Raw genomic sequence first — 24,165 nt, 5'->3', positions numbered from 1 at the left:
CATCCAAAGTTCAGCCCTGCTCCATCTTTTTCTCCACTCCTCCTCTTGGTTATATCCATCCCTTTACCCCATCTCCATAAGTCAAATCGTCCTGTTTCTGAGGAGTAGCTCATACTATATCCTCCCTAACTGTCCAGCGAGAAAGGGCTCTCTCTCTTGTGACACCAGTAGGCTCTCCTTCTTGGCTCAAGCTGAATATTGCCCCAGATACCTAGCTACTTTCTCCTAGTAGACACAATGAAGGAGAATTCTATCTTCGCTATTTTGGACAGACTTTGGCACAATGTAGAAGCAGAGCAAGATCTTGTCAATTGTTCTGGTCAACAAAGAGGCTGAATAAATGAGATCCCTGGAAATAACTACACAAGGACTTCCCCAGATAAGGACTTACCAAGCATGCCGGAGGATGGGGGGTTTGGCTGAATCTCTTCAGGGGAGATTTCCTGAAGGATGTCCCACAGCTCCCAAGGCATCTGGGGCTTGAGGATGTAGAAGGGCTGGCTGGGGTGCAGCTTGCGGTAGCTCTTGTAGTTGTTAAAGAAATTGTAGTCAGGATTCTGGTACCACTGCAAAAGAAGGAATTCTGTCTATTCAAGAAGAGAAAAGTGTCTGTGTGCATGTGGCCTATAAAGTAGGCATTCTCATCCAAAAACTCAGAGGGGCAGGAACCAGGGCAGAGCCACGAGACATAGCCCCTCCTCTGGAATACATCCCAGGCATCTGCACATCATAGTTCTCGGGGGGTAGCATAGTAGGGCCCGGCACAGTCTGTACTTAGAGGAATGTTAGGATTGGGGACCCTGGAATAGTTTCAGACAGGACAATGGAGTCTGGTCATAGTAGCTCAGCTGAAAGGGGTTTTATGTGCCATCTAACCCCATCTTCTTTTTAAGACCAGGTCTTATTATGTTATACAGACTGGATTCCAGCTCCTAGGCATAGCTGGTCCTCCTACTTTGTCTCCCAAGTATCTGGTACTATGGATACATACACTACCTAGTTACTCTTGATTTTGAAGAGAAGAAAACTGGAGCACAGGATGTTATGCCTATGTGTTCAGAGTCCCTCTCTCGACTTATGGACATTTGAGTTCTACGTGAGATCTGTGCATCCTTGTACCAACAGAGGTAGTGCTAAGGATCCCTAGAGCCTATCAGCTACTGGTGGAGCTAACTTAAATATTTAGCATTCCAAGAATAGTGCTGTCTGCCTTTCCTCATGAATGCCATTCTCCTGAGGCCACTGGACGGCTGTTCCAGGGCCAGAGGACCCAGCAGTTCTGAAGCTCATGTTTCCTTCCTGGGAACAGCTGATGTTCCTCAGTGTAGGAAATTAAGTCCTGGACAGGCCACTTTCCCTGTCCACATTCTGGTTTCTCCACTTGTAAATTGGGAACAACCATCTACTTCCTCCTGGTGGTGTAAGAGCGAAATGAGAAGAATTCAAGAAGTTGGAGGTATGGCAGAGAAATGTAGAAATATTATTGACAGGGGAGCAGTAGCTACTGTCCATTCCTGCTGAAGCTCATCAGGAATAACTGCTTTAATTAATACGCTCTACTCTAGATGTGAGAAGTCCAGCCACCATTACTCCCAATACGTCCCAATGAAACTGGGACGTATCCTCAACAGTACAGGACAGGGGCTCGACAGGAGTGTTTGTAAGTCTGCTACCCAACACAAAGTGGGATGTCCTCAGGAATGGCTCAGCTCATCCATGACTTTAAAACCCCCTAAACGTTTTGAAACTCCATAGGCAAAGAAAGACTCAACCCTTACTTTCCACTTACCTTTGGGATATCTGAGTGGTACACAGATGGGTCCCACACAATTAAGATTCCTTCATTGTACAAACCATCCCTGAGGAAGCGCCTGTCTGTGGTGACCAACTGCAAGAAGGAAGAGACAGGCTGTCATTTGGACACCTATATGGAAACATCTGGCTCTCAGTAATCAATGGCCCATCACCACTGAACTTCAGTGAAAAGTAAAAGGCCAGTCTGAACTGTGTTGACCTCAAAGAATATTTAAAACATGCTATCAGCCACAGAGCAGATTTTGAGACTACAACACACAGGGTCCTCATCTCTTTGGGAGGCCATCCTGGAATACTGTGTCTGAGGTAGAGCACCAGAAGAGGTGGTCAACTTGTGTGGAGGGACCACAAGCATGCAAAATTACACAACTTTAAACACAAGAATCTCACTAGGCTGAGAAAATGCTTGAGTGTAATCTGCTGGGGAACGAGCCACAGCTGTCTTCCCATACATCCCCATGTAGCTGGGCTGAGCTACACACAGGTAGTTCAACACACCTGGTTAACTGTGAGTGTGACCATTCTGATGGAACTTTTTTTTTTGTCAGTCATGGGGCTTGAACTCAGGGCCTGGGAGCTGTCCCTAAGCTTTTTTTGCTCAAGGCTAGTGCTCTAACACTTTGAACCACAGCACTACTTCTGGTTTTCTGGTGGTTACTTGAAGATAAGAGTCTCACAGACTTTTTTTTTTTTTACAGGGCTGGCTTCAAACTGCTCTCCTCAAATCTCATCCTCCTGAGTAGCTAGTGTTATAGGCATGAGCCACTGGTGCCTGGCTATGATGGGACATTTTTGCAAAATATATTAGGAGCTTTAAAACAGAAAGCATATACAGACTCAATAATTCTACTTTGGCCGGGCTGGGAAGGTGGCTCAGTGGTAGAGCACTTGCCTTGCATATATGAGGCCCTGATTCAATTCCTCAGCACCACATAGCAAAAAAGAAAAAAGCTGGAAGTGGCGCTGTGGCTCAAGAGATAGAGCGCTAGCCTTGAGCTGAAGAGCTGAGGGACAGTGCCTAGGCCCAGAGTTCAAGCCCCATGACGAACCAAAAAATAAATAAATAAATAAATAATAATTCTACTTTGGGGATTCTATCCTAACAAAGAATCCAAATCTGGGATAAAATATACATGGTAATGTTAAGTAAATTATTTAACCAAATAGGAAAAGTATGATAGCAGAAGAGGAAAGCTATCAGATGTTAATATAAAAAGATTCAGGTTTACCCCTTGTCTTTGCCACAATCTTAATTGGGTGACTATAGAGTGATCTCCTTAGGCCTTTGTTTTACATAGTATATGTGGAATGGAGACAGTTGCCCGAGACTCTCAGATGAGAGCTATCTTTAGAATCAAATAAGGAAAATATATGAATGAAAAACAAAAGTTGCTCCAAGGGCTGAGAAATGAAGGAATCCATGTCCCTCTTTGAAAGCTAAACCAGCAATATGATGTCAATTGGAGCTCATCATTAAGAGCACATGGGGCATGACGCAGGTGAAATACAAGAGAAGCACATGGCAGAAACCAAATCAAGACCCCAGTGAGCCAGGCACTCCTAGGTTCACACCTGTAATCTTAGCAACTCAGAGATTAAGATCTGGTGGATTTAGCTGGGCGCCGGTGGCTCACGCCTGTAATCCTAGCTTACTCAGGAGGCTGAGATCTGAGGATCGAGGTTCAAAGCCAGCCCGGGCAGGAAAGTCCGTGAGACTCTTATCTCCAATAAACCACTAGAAAACCAGAAGTGGTGCTGTGGCTCAAGTGGTAGAGCGCTTGCCTTGAGCTGAAGAGTGCAGGGACAGAGCCCAAGCCCAGAGTTCAAGCCCCACGACCGACAAAAAAAAAAAAAAAAAAAAAAAAAAGATCTGGTGGATCAAAGTTTAGAGCCAGCCTAGGCAGAAAAGTCCACAGGACTCCATCTCCAAATGTCCAGTAAAAAGCTGGTCTGGAGGTGTGGCTTAAGTGGTAGCACCTCAACCATGAGCCAAGTGTGAGGTCCATGAGTTCAAACCCAAGTACTTGAGGAAAAAAAGACTTGACAGAATAAGTAAGTAATCCTCCCTTAGCAATCATGCCTCCTACTTCAATCATCATTGAGTCCTAATCAACATCTAATTTTGACCAATACTATGAAAGCAAGTAATGACTTCTAGGGGCATATTAGAAGGAGCAGGTCACCCCTAGTCCTCTTGTATACACAGGAACTGCTTATGACTTGAGGTACTTGCACTGGATGAAAACAGAATCCAAGAAATTGGGAAGAGGGAAAGAAAAAAGGTAAATTTAGTTAGAGAGGAGAAATAGGAAGTGGCCAGGACTGAGATCTAGTAGAAAGAAAGGAAAAAATCTTAGCAAGCCACATCCTTCCCCCTTTCCCCTGACACTCACAGAACTCTAAACTTACATTAATTCCCTTTATTTAACAATTGCCCTTAAACCTGTGGAGAGCTGAGAGCAGGAGTTCCACCCCCATTCCTAGTCTGTAATTGTACGGTCTTAGGTACATCATGGTCTCCAGGCCTCCATACTTGTTCCCAAACATTATACCCTGTAAGACTCTGCCCCAGTATATCTTTCCTGGAAGCTCTTCTCTAGTGCTCCCCTACCTCCCTGCTCTGGGAGTGGGACCTAGGCTTGGGAAACTCTAGGTGACCAAAGAGAGGGCTTGCAGTGAGGAGCTGTTCTGAGCTAATGCTCAGAACTCTACAGGACTCTACTCAGAACATCTACCAAGACAAGGGGACACCAGAGAGATAGAGAACTGCTTGCTGTTTAAAGTCACCTTTCTAGGAGAGAGAACACAGCTATAAGAGCCAATGTATATATGCGAACATGGAAAGGAAAATGGAGGGGATGGGTGGGATTGGGAGAGATGGGGAAGAATGCTGAAAAGGATGACCTTGATCAAGATCCACGGTACTCATTAACTCACATGTTGAATTGAAACCCCTTTGAAGGTAATGTAGAAAAAAATTATGAAGGCACAAATGTTTAATGCAGAAAGTTTGAAAACTTCAGAATAGAATCTATACACACACACATATACAAAGGAGAACATACCCATCTGTAATTGCACACAATTGCATTCCTCAGTTATTGCTTCTGTGAATATTTGGGAGTATTTTTTCTTCACAGATCTTTTTCTTTCTCTGTTATGGACTGAACTGTGACCTCCTCCATTCAAATGTTGGCTCACTAATACCCAAAGTGACTATAGTTGGAGTATTTGGAGGCAGAGCCTTTAACAGAGTGACTAAGGTCAAATGAGTTCATAAGGGTGTAGCCCTAATCCAGCAAGGGTGGTGTCCTTAAAGAACAAGAAAGAGACCAGAATCGCTCAGTGTGGGAACACTTGGAAAGTCACTGGAGGACACAACAGGAGGACACAAACACAGGAGGACACAGGAGGTCCCAACAAGCAAAAAGTGAGCCTTCTCCAGAAACCCAAGCCCATGGCACCTATGATTGTGGCATCTACAACTAGTTGAAAACAAAATTTCTGTTGATTAAGGCATCTAGTATGTGGTATTTTATTATGGCAGCTCAAAATAACTAATGTTGCAAGCATGTATTGTAGAGAGGTAGATATAGATATATCTTACATGCATACGAGTATACATATAGAGGTATAGACACACATATGATGTGTGTATATGTGAATACCTGTGTAAATGTACATGTATGCATGCATATCCATGGACGTACTTCTTAGCTATATCTGCTCAAAGATACCCTGATACAGATGAGCACACCTAGGGATCAAGAGCTTTATTTTGGTACCATGTTTTACTAAAAAGAACCAGGAATCTTCAGAGAAGATGACTGATCCCAGGATGAAGCCAAGGTAACCTAAGGAAATAAAACTTTTCTAAATTTCACAGTGCTCCTATGAAAAGCCCAAGCATCTTGTTTGTTCATATACCTTGAGGAGGATCAAATCTCTAGCTATTTTGCAGAATTAATTGCTCTGCTTTGATCAGAAGATAATACAATTTTTCTTAGGTTCCCAGTTAGGTAAATGCAATGCTCATGCCCAGTGAAGGTTCTCCAGGGGCCAGGAAGATGGAAGTGGTAAAATTCCCAGGTCTTTGCATTTCAAGATGGAATGAGGCCTAAGAATTATACATCTCTATAGGTAAGTTTATTTACATGTCAATGAATGGAATGAGCAACCTTAAGATGTGGCAAGTTCCTGCCTTTTATTTAAAAAGCAATGAGGGAAAATTAATTTTTTAAATAGTCTACTGACTATTACAACAAACAGACGGGCACAAAAACATAAAGCTGGATGCTAGTGATTCATGCCTGTAATCTTAGCTACTGAAAAGGCTGAGATCTGTGTATTGAAGTTCAAAGCCAGCCCTGGCAAGAAAATCTATGAGACTCTTCAATTAACCACAAACAAAAAAGTTGCAAGTAGATCTGTGGCTCAAGTGTCACAAACAGGCTTTCATTATATTGTCTTGAGGGTAAGGACTTAGGCAAAAGAGCAACCACTCATTCATTTCTTTATTTCAAGATAGGGTCTTATGATATTATTCAAGCTGGCCTCAAACTTCTGTGCTCAAGTGATCCTCCTATCTCAGCTTCCTGGGCAACTATGACTATAGGTTCATGCCACCATACTTGGCTCTCATTTAATAATTACTGTAAAGTATTTAATAAATTTAGCTCTGATCCAGGACACCCTGTTTGCACAATTCAAGATAAAAGTAACAATCAAGAAATATTTAAATATCAAAAGATAACTTCAAAATGAGTTGGAATATCTTATCATACCAGAAAGTAAAGCAGTGTGGAAGGAAGGAAGGAAAAGAAAGAAAGAAATCTGGTACATGAATGTCACAAGGGAACAAGAACCAGTTTGGAAGAAATTCCACTAGTCAAATCTGGAAAAATGTCAATACCAAAGTAATTCAGAACATTAAGCAATTGTAAACTACTAAGAAAATAGGAATCATGAATAGGTATCCAATGAAACAAGAGAAGAGAAGGAGGAAAAGGAAGAGAAGGAGGAAGAGGAAGAAGAAAAAGAAGAGGAGAGGAGAGCAGAGCAGAGGAGAGGAGAGGAGAGGAGAGGAGAGGAGAGAAGAGAAGAGAGGAGAAGAGAGGAGAGGAGAGGAGAGGAGAGGAGAGGAGAGGAGAGGAGAGGAGAAGAGAAGAAAAGAAAAGAAAAGAAAAGAAAAGAAAAGAAAAGAAAAGAAAAACAAAGGAGGCGGTAACAATGCTCAACACGAAATGCACTCATTACCTTACTCATCTAACTATAACCCTTCTGTACAGCATCTTTACAATAAAATAAACATTTTAAAAAGTGAGAAGAGAAGAAAAGAGAAGGAAGGGAGAAGGAGAAAGGGATGGAGGGATGAGAGGAAAAAAGATGAAAGGGAAGAGAAAGGAGGTATCTTACTTATACTGTAGTAGAGTTGTGAGTGCCAACTTGATAAAATGGTGGAGAGTAAGTTCCTCCACATCACTTTGCAGCCGTTATAGTAAAGATTGCTTCAAGAAAAATGAACAATGAGCTAGGTCCTAGTGGCTTATGCCTGGAATCATAGTTAGTCAGAGGTAGAGATCAGGCAGTTGGAGGAATCGAATCCCAGGGCAAAAAGTTATCAAGACCCTCATCCCAACCAATAACTGAATGGGGTTACACCTCGTGGCAACTATGCAGGAAAGATCAAGGTTCCGGCCAGCGTGGGCATAATCCTGTCCTCAAAGTAAAGCAAAAGAGGTTGGGAGCATGGCTCGAGTAGTAGAGTGTCTGCCTAGTAAGAACAAAGCCCTGAGTTCAAACCTTAGTACCATTAAAAATAAATAAATAAATCCTAAATAGGGAAAGAAATTTTGATGAGGAACAGAATACTGACAGTTTTACAGTGCACATAACAGACTATAAAAGAAAAACAGTAATTAAAGACATCAGATACCTCAAGCAGGTGCCTTAAAAAATCATCTATAAGGGACAGATGGACATTGTCTGACCCCTTCTGTTGAGCTCTTAATTGACACAGCATCATTTATATAGTTTTCTAACAGGAAACATGTAACATTAATCTAATACTGGGAAAACACAAAATAAGATGTCTTTGTTTTTCTTTTTGCCAATACATGGGTCTGAACTCAGTCTCCTATTTTTTCTTCTTGCTCCACTTGCATTCTTTCACTTGAGCCATGCTCCAACCCTGCTTTTTTGCTAGGCTGGCTTCAAACTGTGATCCTCCAGATCTCAGTCACTTGAGAAGCCAAGATCACGAAAAATAGCTGAACTTTTTTTTTAGAAATTGTATTTTTTAAAATGCCAATGTCAGCTGGGCACCTATGGCTCATGCCTGTAACCCTAGCTACTCAGAAGGCTGAGATCTGAGGATCATAACTCATTAGCCTAGGCAAGAAAGTCCATGAGACTAATATCTCCAATTAGCCGCCAAAAAGCTAGAAGTAGAGTTTTGGCTTAAGTAGTTAAGTGCCAGCCTTGAGCAAAAAAAAAAAAAATCTAACAGACAGCTCCCAAGCCCTGAGTTCAAGCCTGAATAACTGCATAAGTACATACATATGCATGTGCGTGCGCACACGCGCGTGCGCGCGCGCGCACACACACACACACACACACACACACACAATGCCACTGTCTTAAAAGATATAAAGAGGTACCATGATGGCTCACAACTGTAAGCCTAACTACTCAGGAGGCTGAGATTTGAGGATTAAAACTCAAAGCCAGCCCAGGCAGAAAAGTCCATGAGACTCTTATCTCTAATAAACCACTTAGAAAAAGCCAGAAGTGGCCTTGTGGCTCAAGTAGTAGAGCGCTAGCCTTGAGCACAAAGAGTTTCAGGCACAGTGTCCAGGCCCTGAGTTCAAACCCCAGGACCAGTTAAAAAAAAACAATAATCACCTAAGACTGGGAACTATACAGTTCAGGGAGCACTTCTGTTTTTATCTTACTGCTGTTGGCTGTTGCATCCATCACTTTTCAAACATATGATCAGCAAAAAACTTTTGGCATAAACAATGGATAACTGATCTCCAAACTCTTTTTAAGTTCCATAATTTCCAATACTATTCAAATATTATAAAAGTAAGTGACATCACGACCAGTTCTACTGAGGTTAACAGGACAATGAGTTAGGAACAACTTTGGACAATAAATAACTTAGAAGAAATGGAAATGCCTTGAAAGATGTAAACTACCCAAGCCCAGTCAAGAAGAAAGAGTTACCATGATCACAGTTCTATGCCTATTAAAGAAGTGGAATTTATAACTAAAAATCTTGTCACAAAGAAAACAGATGGATTTAGTGGTGAATTCTGTTGAACATTTAAGACAGTAAATGTACTAATTGTACACAGACACCTCAAGAAAATTAGGGGGAACTTGAAGGAATAGGTAGGGTTGAGAGATCTGAGGGCGAACAATGGTGGCATTGATAGAGATGTATTATACTCATAAATCAACATTTTGAACAAACCTCTCTGTACAACTACTAAAAGATAGTTTTAACAAAGAGAGAGAAAATTAGAGTAGAGGAAGTAACTCACCCCATAATACAATATAGCAAATAAAGACACTACAAGAATAAAAAAAATCACAAACCTACATCCTCATGAATATAAACATAACACATTCTAGTAGATCACCTTGAAATATAAACATTTCAAAGCTGGATGAGCATCTAACGTAAGTACTGCTTATGGGTGGGTGGTGGTGAAGGTGAAATGGAGCACAGAATCACAGAGCTGGAGCACAGAGCTGGTTTCAAAACCACAGGCTTTGATTATACTCCTCTAGGATTTAGCAGTATCCTCAGAGAAAGAACTCAGAGCAAAAACTGCTGCTTCCCTGTCCCCCAGCCTTAAAGATCATGAGTACCTGCCCCACATTGTTGGAATGTAGCCTGCTTTGCATCATGTTTTTGCTGGCTTAACTAAAGTCCTAGAGGGGAGGAAATTACATTTTCTTGCTCTTCCTCATGTTGGGCAGGAATTTAGTGGGAGCTGATTTGCTTGACTGAATGGAATCTAGGGCGGCTGGCTACATACCAGATGTGTGGACCACATGGGCCCAACTGAAGAGAGTTGCTCTGGACATGTCCTCTGGGTCTGGAAAGGGCAGAGGACAGCTCTGACACACTAAAAGCCCCCTACATCCTAGAGCTTTGAAATAAGAAGGCAAGCTGAGTACAATATCAATTCACTTTTTTCACTAGGAAAAATACCAGGGACAGAAGGTGATGACTGGTCAAAACCAAGTCCTTCTAGAATTCATAATATCCATTATATTACACTTCAGTTCTAAAATCGTGATGCTAAAATATTATATTTGGGGTATTCCATTAGAATCAGCCAACTCTAGGTGTTTTCAGGTCTGTCACTGATGGAAACCCATCCCACTACACCTGGCCTTTGCTAGCATCTATCCAGACAACTGTCTGTATGAATCTTGAGAAGGAAAACTGAAACTTGGAGAAAGCTTTGGGTGCTGGCATTGTAGCTCAGTGATATAGCACTTCTTTGGCATTCTTGGGTTGGGTTCAACTCCCAGCCTGAAAGAGAATGAAGGTTTGGAAGAAAAGGAGGGAGAGCATTAAGTGCCAGTGGCTCATACCTTTAATCCTAGCTATTCAGGAGGCTCAAGATTTGAAGCTAGCCCAGGAAAAAAGACTAGCAAAAGCCAAGCTAGAGAAGTGGCTCAAGTCGTAGCACATCAACCAAATAAATCAAGTAATGAAGCCTTAAGTTTAAGCCTTGAAGGAAGAGAGGGAGGGAGGGAGGGAGGGAGGAAGAAAAAAAGGGAGAGGGAGAGAGAGAGAGAGAGAGAGAGAGAGAGAGAGAGAGAGAGAGAGAGAGAGAGAGAGAGAGAGAGAGAGAGAGAGAGGAGAGAGAGAGAGAATATACTTTGGAGACTTCAAGTTCGGTTGACAAACAGACCTATATCCAATTCCCCTGTGTTGCTTCCATTCTGGGCTCTTCAGAGCAACGCATTTTGAGCCCAAATGTCCTTAGGTAACATGATGATCAAGCCTTCCAGAGCCATCCTTACACAGTATTTAATAAGTGACATGCACTGCTACTTCAGGATAAGGAGTAGTTCAGGACCCCCAAGTATCTGGTAACACACCAGGTTGCTGTGCATAGGTGGCAGGTTTTTCTCTAAGGAAGCAACTGTTCTGCTGTCTCTTCTTTCATGCTACCCTGAGCACTGCAGGTGCTTCATTGTTTTGCAGAAACCTTCCTGTGCTTAGTCAAAATTGGATTTATTTACAAACCCATATTTAACCAGACCATTCGTCCATATGGTCTCATAGCAACATCTGGTACAGTGGCATGAATAGAAATAAAATTGAAACTTCCTTTCGAATAGAAAGAGAAATGAGTAGAAATAGAAATAGAATAAGGAAAGGACCTTCTCATTTTCTAAGACTCAAGCAGAGCCCAGAGACCCACAGCTCTGTCCTGTACCAGGTGAGTGAGGGGAGCTGAACAAACACAGGCCCAGCTTAGGAGACAACTGCCATTCTCTCTCCATTCATGTTCTTCGACCTCATTGTGGCCCAGTATGGCCTGGGAACCCTTCACTCCTCAGCCTTACTCACTCCCCCGACTCTTCCTCAGTGACGATTTCAAACCTTTGCTAGAAACTCCCCTAACTAAAACCTCTTTCATTTGACTATTTTCATAGCCCACGTAGACCTATTCATATAGCACATAAAGTGCATGCATATATAAACACACAAATAATCCCACTAAAAGTGTTAGTCAGTTGTAGAGTACTGTGTTAACACGGGTTCCATCCCCTGCTCTGGAGAAAAACAAAGCAAAAATAAATTAAAATGTGCTATTGCAGTGTCTTAAATCACCTAGAAAGCAAAGAGTGAGTAATATATTATTGTTACCTTAACTTCTATAACTGCTATTACTTCTATTCCTACTATAATTTCTATTTCTTTCTATGGTTTTGAGTTATTGTTTAGACTTTCATTTCAATCTGCTGGACGTACTTTTGCATTTCTTAATGAATTCCTTGTGAATGCCAAGCAAGGAGAACTAGTATTAATGAGCTGTTTCAATTTCATTTATATAAGATGTCTTGATTTCTCTCTCATCTCTGAAAAACAGGTTTGCAGATACAATGGTTGAAAGTTACAGTTTATATCTGAGAACTTTGGATAATACTAGCTCTTTCCCTGCTGGCACACCAAATTTCTGATGATAAACATACTAGGAATGTTATTCAGGATACCTCATAGATAATGAGTCCTTTTCTCTTAATGTTTTCAAAATTCACTGTTGTGGGTTTTTTTAAAAATTACAACACACCTTAGTGTGATCTTTTGCTTTGTTTTATTTTGTTGAGCTTGTGTCTTTCTTTAAATTTGGAAAATTCTTGGTCATTATTTTTTAAAATACTCTCTCTGTCCTTTTGTATCTCATTTGCTCTGAGACATGATGCTCCACGGAGCCCTTAGGCTCTGTTTACTTTGCTTCAGACTTTATGATTTCCATAATCCTACCTCTAATTCAGATTTTCTCTTCTGCATGATCAAATCTGCCTTTGGATTCCCCTTGTAAATTTTTTTGTTTCAATTATTATACTTTACAGCTCAGGAATGTCCTTTCTGCTTTCTTTTTAGGTTTTGGGGCTTCTTTATTGATATTTCCACTTTGTTCATATCATTTTCTTGGCTTTCTCTATGCCTTCCTTTAGTTTTTTGAGCATTTTAGGAAAGTTGTTTTAGTGTGATCTAATAGATCTGTCATCAGCTCTTTTTCAGATGCAGTTTCTATTGGTTTATTTTTTTATTCCTGTGAACAGGCCATACTACAATGTTTCTTTGTATACCTTGTAGCCTCTACCACTTGAGTTACATTTCCACTTCTGGAATTTTGCTGGTTAATTGGAGATTAAAAAAAAAAATCTCTTGAATTTCTCTGTACTGGCTTCAAACTGAAATCTGAGGATCTAACCCTCCTGAGTAGCTAGGATTACAGGTGTGAGCCACAGTGTCCAGCTGAGATAGGGTCTTACCAATTGTCTAGGATAGCCTGGAACTTATGGGTTCTAGCAACCCACTTGACCCAGCCTTCAGAGTAATGGGCTACTGGGGTCCACCTTGCCCAGATATCATACAACTTTTGATATGCATATAGACCAGGCTTTTTTTCACTAATCAAATCTGCTAACAATTTTCTGGCAAGAAAAAGTATTTTTCAAGTCTCTAGCCTGGCATGGTAAGGCACAATTCTGGTTACTTGAAAGTTAGAAACAAGAGAACAGAAGTTCAAGGCCAGCCTAGTCAAAAGTAGTAAAACTTTATCTCAAAACCAAGCTAGGTGTAGTCACCCATACCCATGGTCCCAGTTACTCAAATGGCAGTGATGGGAAGATTGTGGTTCAAAACTAAATTAGTCGGGGCTGGGAAGGTGGCTCAGTGGTAGAGCGCTTGCCTTGCATGCTCAAGGCCCTGGGTTCGATTCCTCAGCACCACATAAGCAAAAAGAAAAAAGCCGGAAGTGGCACTGTGGCTCAAGTGGTAGAGCGCTAGCCTTGAGCTGAAGAGCTGAGGGACAGTGCCCAGGCCCAGAGTTCAGGCCCCACAACCGGACCCAAAAAAAAAAAAAAAAAAACTAAATTAGTCAAAGTTAGAATGAGACCCTACCTTAAAAACAAGCTACCTTAAAACATGCCATGGTTTAAGTGCTAGAGTGTTTGCCTAGCAAGTAATGCACCTTGAGTTCAACCTACATTACCACAAAAAAGCAAAACAAAAATATTTATCAAGTTTCTGTTGACAAAGAAACTAGCATGTGCTACTTAAAAATACTTCTGAAAACTAATTTTGTTTGTGTGTGTGTGTGTGTGTGTGAGAGAGAGAGAGAGAGAGAGAAAGAGAGAGAGAGAGAGTGAGAGAGAGAGAGAGAGAGAGAGAGAGAGAGAGAGAGAGAGAGAGAGAGAGAGAGAGAGAGAGAGAGAGAGAGAGAGAGAGAGAGAGCTGATTCTAGGGCTTGAACTCAGGGCCTGGCTGCTGTCCTTTAGGTATTCTACTGAAGGCTGGTGCTCTACCACTTGAGTCAAGCTCCATTTCTAGCTCTTTGGTGGTTAATTGGAGATAAGATTCTCACAGACTTTTCTGCCAAAGCTATCTTTAAAATCCTCAGTAGCCTTATAGTACCTAGAATTTCAGATATGAACCACTGGCATATAATGGGTGATGGTGTCTTATGACCCTTGTATGTTGGTTTACAACCCACACAGTATACTCCCACATGTACCTTCTTGTTTATTTCCCACAGTAGTTGTCCCTCCTCCCTGGATGTCCTCTGCTTTTCTCCTGCATGAAACTTCCAGGTATGACCTCACAACTGAATGGATGGCAGGACTCTGCTTTCCTGTGCCTATGGACTCCATCAATACAGACTAATATTGTAGGGTTCTTAATGAGTACATGATAAGATTGGGTCATGGAATCATAATATCCTTTTCCAATGATGAATCAAAAGACTTAACAAGCTAGTAGCTTTTCTATGCTCCTAGTAGATATGTTGTTGGAGCTCACATTTTTGGTCCTCCTGTCAATTCCATATCTGCACAGAAGACATTTTACCTGGGAGTTCATCAGGCGAATGGTTGTTTTCGTGCCCACATCTTGTTGGAAGTTGGCTGTGGGTGCCCCATTAAACCTCAGAACTGCATCGTGATCATCTATAAACCACAAGGAAATAGAACAGAGGTGATGAGTGCTAGCAATGTGCAGGAAGAGAGAAGGACAGGAGGGAGAAAAGGTGGGAGGAAGGGGAGGGGGTGTGACAGCCGTTATTCCAGACTTCATTCCATTATGACACAGAGAGCAAGGAATTATAATATTTGTGTGTTTCTCGGGAAAAGTTCACAGACAGAAATGATCACTGTCTGCCAGCTACTATAAAGGAACAAGAATTTATATTATGCATTCATGAAACCCATTCAATACATCAACACAGCAAAAAGTGAGCCATACCAGGTGCTTATATGCTTAATCCTAGCGATGCAGGAGGCTGAAATCTGAAAATTAGGTTCAAAGCTAGCCCAGGAAAGAAGGTCTGTGAGACTCTTATCTCCAATTAACCACCAAAAAGGCAGAAGTGAAGCTGTTATGGCTGAGTGCTAGCCTTGAGCGAAAAAGTTACAGGACAGCATGCAGTACTGGCTCAGCAACCAGCATTCTGAGTTAAAGCTCTAGTACTGGCTACCAGTGTGCCGCTTCAGTGGAATCACTGCTCCAGATACCAAAACTCTTTAGGTGTCACCTAAAGATCATGTCTATTCATGTCAGAGAAATGAAGGAACTACCACATACTCCATCTGTGCCAGAAGTGCAAAGTACCTGAGGCACTTTGAAAAGTACATACCACTCAAGCCACAATTGGGACTCACCGTCATCCAGGATAACACCTAAGTGTTCCATTTAGGGAAAACAAAAATCTGATGTGGCAAAAATGACACAGGAATCCATAATGCTAAACTAAACTCCATGACTTCTGTGGTTTTTATTAAAGCACTTTGCCAGACACATGATAAGCTATTAAATTCAATCAGGATCAAATAGACCATCTCAAAAACACCTAATTACTTCCTAGAACATTTCTCCTTGTAATTCCTCTTTAAGCAGTGTTCGGAAGAGTTAGGAAAGGTTCTGCATTGAGCATTTGCCGCTCTGATGGGGGAGGGAAGTGATGGCTTTTAGGAACCAACCTAACCCAGTACCTCTGTAACCCTACACAAGCTTATCCCAGCCTTTCTTCATCAAACAGAGTTTAGGTTCACCAGCAAAATCTGTACCAGGTTGGAGGCCAATCTAACCATCCTCCCTATGTGAGGGCTTGTTGGGGATATCATGCAGGACAAAAGACATTGGGTTCAATACATAATGACCTGGAAAGGAGATGCCTATAGAATTAAGGCATGAAAAACCCCTTCTTTATCTCCATTCCAACATAGGTATTAAACTATAACCTCTGGCATCTCATTACAGCCACTGCAAAGTCCTCTCCTCAATCTGATGACAAATCACTGAAATGGACTATCACTGAAATGGTTTAAGAGTTACATAGTCCAAATCTTATCAGCTTCCAGGGCAGGCACACTGAAGTGCAAATAGCACAAAAGGTACATCGTTACACAACTCAAAACAGCAACTAGCTTTGTGAGAATCAGCCAGTGGTTTCAACAGTGATCAATCGAACTCACAGGAGAAATGAAGATCCATTAGACACTGTACTTAGTCAACTTTACAGATGAATACATTATGGGTGAGAACCCATAGAAAGGAAGTAATCATTTCATAAAAGGGCTATTTATAAAGCAGAGTTTATGGAAACAGCACAGCATAGTTAACACCAGGACTGGCTGCTATGAGAAGCCACAACTGCATGGAGCAGAGACCCTGAGTTGAAAAGGGCAAATATCAGGAGCTGAAGAGAAACACAGCTATTGCTAATGTCCAGCCAGCGAGACAGGGGTAAACAGAATCCATACCTGAACCTTATCCTCTATCCCTTCAATCCCACAGGAAAAATGAGAGAACAAAGCACAGAGACTGATGGAAGAATGCCTTACAGGGCCTGAGCTTTTCAGTCAAGGGAAAGCTACTAAGGCTACCTGCAGGGAGATTCCCAGAAAAATAGATGCCCTAGCCTCATTTTCCTCCTTCTCAGCTTCTATTGGCCAGTGCCAAATAGAAGCCAGAAGGCAAGGAATACCTACTGGAATGGTCCAAATTCGGGGAACAGGGCCAGATGGAAAAAGGTGGGGGAGTAGTAGGTAGGTTTGGAGGAGTAAATGGAAAACATTCAGCACAAAAAGACTTGGATAAGCCCAAGTACCGGTGGTTTATGCCATAATCCTAGCTACTCAGGAGGGTGAGATATGGAGGTTGCAGTTCAGACCAGCATGGGCAGACAAATAAGAGATTCTTATATACTATTAACCAGCAAAAAGTCAAACTAGAGGCATAGGTCCAGTGGTAGAGCACCAGCCATTAGCAAAAAATGGAGTGACAGTTGGAGGCCCTGAGTTCTAACCCCATTACTGTGACACATCCACACAGGAGAGGAGAATCAATCATTTTGTTCATTCAGCAAATATTAATTAATACCCACTCTCTGCCAAGGAGAGAGCTCTAGGTATTTGACACATTGGTGTCTAAGCAAGAAAGACAAAGTCTTTGGCCTCAGAGAGCTCATATTCTAGATCATGGAGAGGCAACAAGTAATATTTTAACTTATGTATAAAAGTAACTATGAGAGAGCAAGGTAAGAGTTAACATTGTACAAAAGGAAATGCATTAATTACCTGGCTTATGTAACTGTAACCCCTTTGTACATCACCTTTATAATAACAATTCTTTAAAAAATAAAAAGGAAATGTACTCTTTAACTGACTTATGTCACTGTTACCCCTTTGTACATCACCTTTAATAACAATTAAAAAATACTTACAGATTGCATTTAACACTATGACACACAAAAACTAGGTCATGTGACAGAGACAATGAAGAACTCTCCTCTTGATGGCGTGATGATTTAAAAAAGGCTTTGGAGCTGAGACTCAAACGATAGCCAGGCACAGAAAGGGCCCAGAGCAATACATTCCAACCACAGGGCACAGCCAGTGTAAAGATCACAACAAGGGTAGGGATGTGGCAGGAGACAAATGAGGATCATTTGTAATGCTCAAACACGTTCTGCTCTTTTCCCTGTTTGGCCTTTGCTTATTGCCTTTGCCTCGCTCAGAAAAGCAACAAAGTATTAGTCCAACCAAAATTTTTTGTGGGTGCCAGTACTGGGGCTTGAACTCAGTGCTTGAGCACTATTCAACCCATTTCACTCAAGGCTGGAGCTTTGCCATTTAAGCCATACCTCTACCTCTGGCTTTTTGGTGATTAACTAAATGTTTTCCCTGCCTGGGCTGGTTTTGAGCTGAGATCCTCAGATCTTAGCCTCCTGGGCAGCTAGGATTACAAGCATGAGCCACTGGCACCCAACTTCAACCAAATTTTAATATGAAGCTACAAATCATAAGAGCAAAGGGGCTAAGCACAGACTCCTTCGAGTCAAAGGAATGCTTTCAAGCTCTAGTGTGCTCTCAACCAGATGTGAAAATCTATTCACTCTCCATAATTAGGTCATGAGCAAAATGGGGGTGATTATCTTAGCCACTGTTGTAGTGGTTAAAAGAACAGCTAAGTTCGTTCCACAACAGCACACAAATGTTACTTATATTGGTGATAGTATTTTTAAATGTTATTTGTTGGCAATCTCATGTCAAACAAATCTAAGATATTTCAGTTTCCATGCATAAATAAGCTATAAGACTGAATGAAAAATTATGGAGTCTACCATGGGCTGATTTATGGCACTGTTGGAAGCAAAGGACATTATACAATCTCTCTAGTGAATAACCTTGCTGTGGGTGGGGAAATGAACACAAAAGTTATTTGGATATTCTAACCCTAACCACGAGGCTATTTTGTCATTGGAAAGCAGTAACAGTCTCTTGAATTCTCTGTACAGAAAACTTTGTAGAGATATTATTTGTAAGACTAAACAATTTGAAGTCATCTGATACATCCAATAGTTGGGAACAGACTCAACAAATTCTGAACATTATATATCTGGCTCTTTTCCTACCTAAGTCACAATTTTGTATTTTGATTAACTCATGAATGAATACAAAGAATAAATGGACTGATGCCTTAAATATTTGTTAGGTGAAATGCCCAGAGGAGTACACCCTAGATTTGAAGACTGAAATGTAATTTTTATTACATCTTAGGACCAAAGTCCTTATACAGTATTCACTTGAAGTTGTAACTGTGGTCTATAGAAAAAGATACTTTTGAAAAGTCATTTCCCTGTGATTTTGATTTGCATTTCCCTAATGCCTAAGCCTGAACATCTTTTCTATATGCTACCTGACCATTTGTTTTAGTTTTTTTTGGAAAAATGTTCACTCAACTCATTTGTTTATCTTAAAATGAGATTCTTTGTCTTATTATCGTTGAATTATAAGAGTTCTTTAGACAAGTGCCAGTGGTTCACACTTGTAATCCTAGCTACTCAGGAGGCTGAGATCTGAGGATCCTGGTTCAAAGACAGCCCTGGTAGGAAAGTCTGTGCCACTTGTATCTTCACTTAACCACCAAAAAGCCAAATGTGGAACTGGAGCTCAAATGGCAAAGCACTAGACATGCAAAAAAGCAAAAAGATAGTGCCCAGGATCTGAGTTCAAGTCCAATACTGGCTTAAAAATAAGAGTGCCTTATATATTTTAAACATTACATATTTATCAAATAAAGTATTTGCAGATAAAAATGATTTTTAAAAATCCAAATGTAAAAGAAAGGAAAAGATATTTTAATCAATGTTTATTTAAGTCACTCAAACTAGTTTGGATTTTTGTTTGATTTTTTTGTTGTTGTTTTCGAGATAGAATCTCCACCTGTAGCCAGACTGGACTTGAACTCAGTATTATCCTGCCTCTGCTTTTAAGAAGTACATGAAAAACAAAGCTGTAGTGTCAATTCTCAAAGAGATACAACTTTTTCTCAAACTTAAACAATTTCTGCACCACAGACAATGATGACTTGAATAAAAAGGTTTATTTAATATTTGGAATCTCCTAAAGACGATCTCATTTTGTAGCAAAACAACTAAACAAATAATGGAGAGACCAAAAACCTGGTTATATTATAGATGAACAGAAACCAGTAACATTTAGTTTCTCAAAAACAAAGACCAAAAGAAACAAAAAAAGCAAAAGTCAAATTAGGTTGGGGCCAGACATTTGGCAGCCTTCATTAGTAAGTGGTGCCTATTTGGGGAGGGACAAAGTGTGATCTCACCACTTCTTTCTGTGCTAGAAAATCCAATTTGGGTCTTACATTTCTTCTTCAAGCCTGTGCTTGGATTCAGACCATTTTTCCTGGCAGTCATAGGAAAGAAATAAAAAAGGAGACATATGACCTCACCTGCTCCAGTACCTCCAGCCTGACAGAAAAGCAAAGCTTCCTTTGGTTTCTTTATAGCTTGATTCCTTTCACAATGACAAAAAATATTTTCTCTCAAAATAAGAGAAATAAAGGGCCTTAGGCAAATCAGTAGCTCTCTGCTATATAGGCTTGCCAATACCGACAAGAATTCATTAGCCGCTAAAGGATTCTAAGAAAGACAAGCTGATATATTTTGACCAATGACTTAAACTATGGGGAGGGGTGCAGTATCCACAGATCCCTCTGAAAATGAACTGCAATCTATGGATTTTCTTGCTGGCAAAATCCACAGACAAGCTTACAGGTACATTATACACACCAACCCACAGGAACTTCTGGGTGCAATTTGAGGGATCAAAACCCCCTAAAGTTGGTCCATAGTCCCCAAATTAAAAAATAAACGTGCTCTAATTATTTCTTAAAGAGCACTGGGCTCACGCCTGTAATCCTAGCTATCCAGGAGGCTGAGATCTGAGGATTGTGGTTTGAAGCCAGCCCTGGTAGGAAAGTGCATGGGACTTTCAGCAAAACGCTGAAAGTGGAGCTGTGGCTCAAGTAGTAGAGCATTAGCATTGAGCACAAAAGCTCAGAAATGGTGCCAAGGCCCTGAGTTCAAGCCCAGGGACTGGCACAGGGAGGGAGAGAGAGAGGGGGGAGAGAGGGAGAGAGGGAGACAGGGAGAGAGGGAGAGAGGGAGAGAGACCTGCAAACTACCCATGTTATTGAAATCCAAAGAGTTAATATGTTTTAGGTAAGACAACAGAATTTTAGAGCCTAAAAGTAAGGTATATGCTTCAAATACTTTCAAAGAACAGCTGCAGTGTTTCTACTCTTGGGTAGTGGCTGAACTGTCTTTTTCAAATTAAATACTGCAGAACACCAATATATGAAATAGATCAAATAAAACCATTGTAGTGATGAAGATCCTGGGGCCCGGATCCCCATCCTCACAACTCTGCTCATGACACTTCTCACTGTAAGAGACTTGAATACACTGCCTTGGTCCAGCTCCTCCAACTCACTGAGCCACCTTTGGGATCTCTTCTCCAAGATTGTTCAAGACACCCCGTCTTCACATACCTATCTCTCGGCCCAGTTGGGAGGACTTCAGGGATCCTGCTGATGAGACAACAGCACACCTGCTCCATGGCCCAGCCTTGGTCCGAATGTTCTCCTTGGGCAGGAAACCCTCCCATTCAGAGGTATTGAAGGGAAAATCTGTAGACTCTACCATGGATACGTTCACATGGTCCCGAAGATGGCAGCGCAGGGCCTCTGCACTGAACTTGACACCTGGCCCTGGCCCCTTGTAGGACACTTTGTACTTGTTCATAGTCAGGTAGTTCTTCCAGATCTTTTGCAGCCTGGGGATAAGGTTTTTGGATGAGCTGTCCTTGTTCCACACCTGGTAGGAGGCTTGTGGTTTGGCCTTGGCTGGGACTCTTGCACTGCTGAAGGCCTGGCTTCCCTTGTGGGGGTCCTGAGTGCCACTTGAGGAGACAGACTGGGGACCAGACCCCATGGCCAGTTTCTCAAAGTTCCTCAACACCTGTAATTCCTTGGCTTGCAACTTAAGGGAATCATAATAACTCCCTTTCTTCCTTTCCTTCCACACACAAATGACTGCAAACAGAAGAAAGGCCAGGACACAATAACTAAATTTTTTCTTCAAGTTGGTGTGGATCATAATGAAAGATGTATTCCAGAATCTGAGCAGGAAAACAAGCCTACAAAAAAAAAAAACAGACAAGACAAAAAAAGTGATGGAAAGGACATCCAAACGTGGCAAGCCATAGGGTAGATAGGCTAAACAGGAGATTGAGAGCAAGCAAACTTAAATCTGGGCCCTGATCTACCTTCCACCAACTGTTGAGCACATCCTGAAAAAAAACAAAAACTCAGCCATCGTGTAGCTTTGAACATAGATCATATTCCCCCAGGCACTGCCTTCTTCCCTGCCCAGCTCTGAATACTTTATGTCTTTCTCCTTATTTATTTATTTTTATTATTTGTTTATTTGTTGGTGCTTGAACTCAAGGCCTGAGAGATGTTCCTGTACTTTTTGTTTGCTCAAGACCAGCACTCTACCACTTGAGCCAAAGCTCCACTTTGGGTTTTTGGTAGTTAGAGATAAGAGTCTCACAGACTTCACTGCCCAGGCTCTCTTTGAACTGTCATCCTCAGATCTCAGCTTCCTGAGTATCTTGGTATGCTTACAGGTGTAAGACACCAGCCCCTGCTTTTCTCCCATTACTTTTTGTACTCTGAGTTTCTAGTTGCCTTGGTCTAGGTCCTGCAAGAAGCGTTGAGATCAGGAAATATTTTATGTATCAATGCATTCATAGAGTGTTAGACTGTGTTAAATAAAGGCATGCATTCTTCTAATAATGTAAAACAAAAGGGATCAGCCAGCCAACTATACTATATCACAAAACCCAGCTTCCTTAAAATCCTAAACCATTTACAACAGTCAGAGGTTATAGATTTGTAATGTGCCTCTCTATGGACTGTGATGTTAGAATCGTGCCAAGAATAGCTTCACAATGTAACACTCCGTTTTGTGTCATGCACCACAACAAAACCACTCTTCAGACAAAGAGCTTGCTCACCTCATGACAAAGGATGGGAAATCTTGGGCAGGTATCTGGACAGCAGACATGTAGCCAATTGAAGAAATGAAAACACACACTTATTAAACCCATGAGATGTTCTTTCATTTAATTTCACCAAAATCAGGGTCAGTGTCATACATAACTCCAGAGAAGCACATGCATCTCATAGAGTAACTTGAAAAGCATCTCCTAAGCTGTTCAGAGGGGGTCTGAAAATCACTATGATGATGGTGCTAGATCTCCATTTTTACAGATTTGCAACCTGAGGCTTTAAGAAGTTAAGGAAAGTGCTCAGGATCACAGAGCTCAGGAAATACTTGCCCTGAGGTTCAAATCCAAATGTGCTTGAATCCCCAGTCAAGTCCTTTTTACTATACCACACACAGAACTATTGAAAGTTCTGGAAAGTGCTCTTTACTAAACAAATAGAGCTAAATAATCCCACTTTATATCTGGGTATGTATCTACTTTGTTCCCTCAGAATTCACCGGGTAATTAATGGAAAATGGAAGCCCTTTGAACTCAAACATTATGTCTTTATCTTTTGGAAATCATTAAATTCTTTCCTCAGTCGCTGGGTTTGCTTACCAAAGAGTAAAATCAATTGCCCCTGGAAGTTTTCTAACCTACTAGGAGTCCGAAGTACTTTCCCATGAAGCCATGGCTATTAGGGATAAGGTGGTAGACATTTTCCATTGGGTATGAAAACTGGGTTTGTGTCCCCCGTGCTTGGTGACCCCTGGGCAAGTGAATATCTCTGCCTCTAAATTTCTATAGGATGATAACTTCTGCCTATTCCATTCATAGAGTGTTGGGAAGACCACACAGAGGATATGTTAACAGACTTGGAATGAGCTAAAAACAAAGTAAGGGGAGGAATTTTAAAGAGACTCCGTAGAGCAGCCCTTTGGCAAGAGGGGCATGTGTGGGTGACATCAGTCAGTGAAAGAGGGCAGAGTAGACCACTGGTTGTGACTTACCAGCCTGAGAGGGAGCCTCTTTATCTGAGAATCTTTAATTGAATAACAAGTGGATCTCTCTTGGTACCCACTGGCATTACCAACTAGAGCAGTATTTTCTACTATTCCAGACCTTAGGAACCAGTGGTGGGCGATAGGGAACGAAAGCTTTGGACATCCTCTGTACACAGAAGACAATATTTCTTCTTCTGTTTGTTGTTGTTAGGTTGTTAGTTGTTTTGTGTCTGGTGGTGGTGGTGGTGGTGGTGGTGGTGGTGTGTGTGTGTGTGTGTGTGTGTGTGTGTGTGTGTGTGTGTGTGTGTGTGTGTGTGTGTGTGTGTGTGTGTGTGTGTGTGTGTGTACATGCCAATATTGGAGCTTGAATTCTGAGTCTCAACTTCCACTTAGTTTGTTTTTTGCTCACAACTGTCACTCTATTACTTGAGTCACTCCTCCTGTTTCAGCTTTTTGCTGGTTAATTGTCTCACAAATTCATCTGCCTGGGCAGACCTCAAATTGTGATCTTCAGTTCTCAGCCTCCTGAATAGCTAGGATGATAAGTATCAGCCACCAGTGTACAGCTAGAAGACATTATTTTTGAACAACAGATAAAGGGCTTGTTGCATTGTCAAAAACATGTAACATAACTAACCACATGATCATGTAAGTATCTCAAGAACAATTAGAGAAGAAATAGAATTTAAGATCTTACTGCACTTAACTCCAATTTATCATTGATTAATTT

The 24,165-nt window shown here is 41.3% G+C and overlaps 1 protein-coding gene across 10 annotated transcripts in view; it reads right to left on the bottom strand.

Annotated features, from left to right (window-relative positions):
• Positions 1-24,165, bottom strand: part of St6gal1 (ST6 beta-galactoside alpha-2,6-sialyltransferase 1) — a 128,567-nt gene that overhangs the window by 5,473 nt on the left and 98,929 nt on the right. For 7 of the 10 annotated variants that reach the window (XM_070029792.1, XM_070029793.1, XM_070029794.1 and 4 more), the window contains 5 exons: positions 22,459-22,493; positions 20,930-21,576; positions 14,426-14,523; positions 1,790-1,888; positions 392-566 (listed from right to left, as the gene is read on the bottom strand). In XM_070029792.1, the coding sequence (XP_069885893.1) occupies positions 392-566; positions 1,790-1,888; positions 14,426-14,523; positions 20,930-21,576; positions 22,459-22,463 (1,024 nt within the window). In that variant the 5' untranslated portion in view covers positions 22,464-22,493. The remainder of the gene's footprint in view (positions 1-391; positions 567-1,789; positions 1,889-14,425; positions 14,524-20,929; positions 21,577-22,458; positions 22,494-24,165) is intronic. The other 3 variants (XM_070029799.1, XM_070029800.1, XM_070029802.1) reach the window with 1 other exon arrangement.

This window comes from Dipodomys merriami, unplaced genomic scaffold (assembly GCF_024711535.1).
Source record: "Dipodomys merriami isolate MVZ:Mamm:240054 unplaced genomic scaffold, mDipMer1.0.p SCAF_2, whole genome shotgun sequence".
Taxonomy (NCBI): Eukaryota; Metazoa; Chordata; class Mammalia; order Rodentia; family Heteromyidae; genus Dipodomys; species Dipodomys merriami.
The sequence above is the reverse complement of the archived record's forward strand: the minus strand, read 5'-3'. Positions and strand labels throughout refer to the sequence as shown.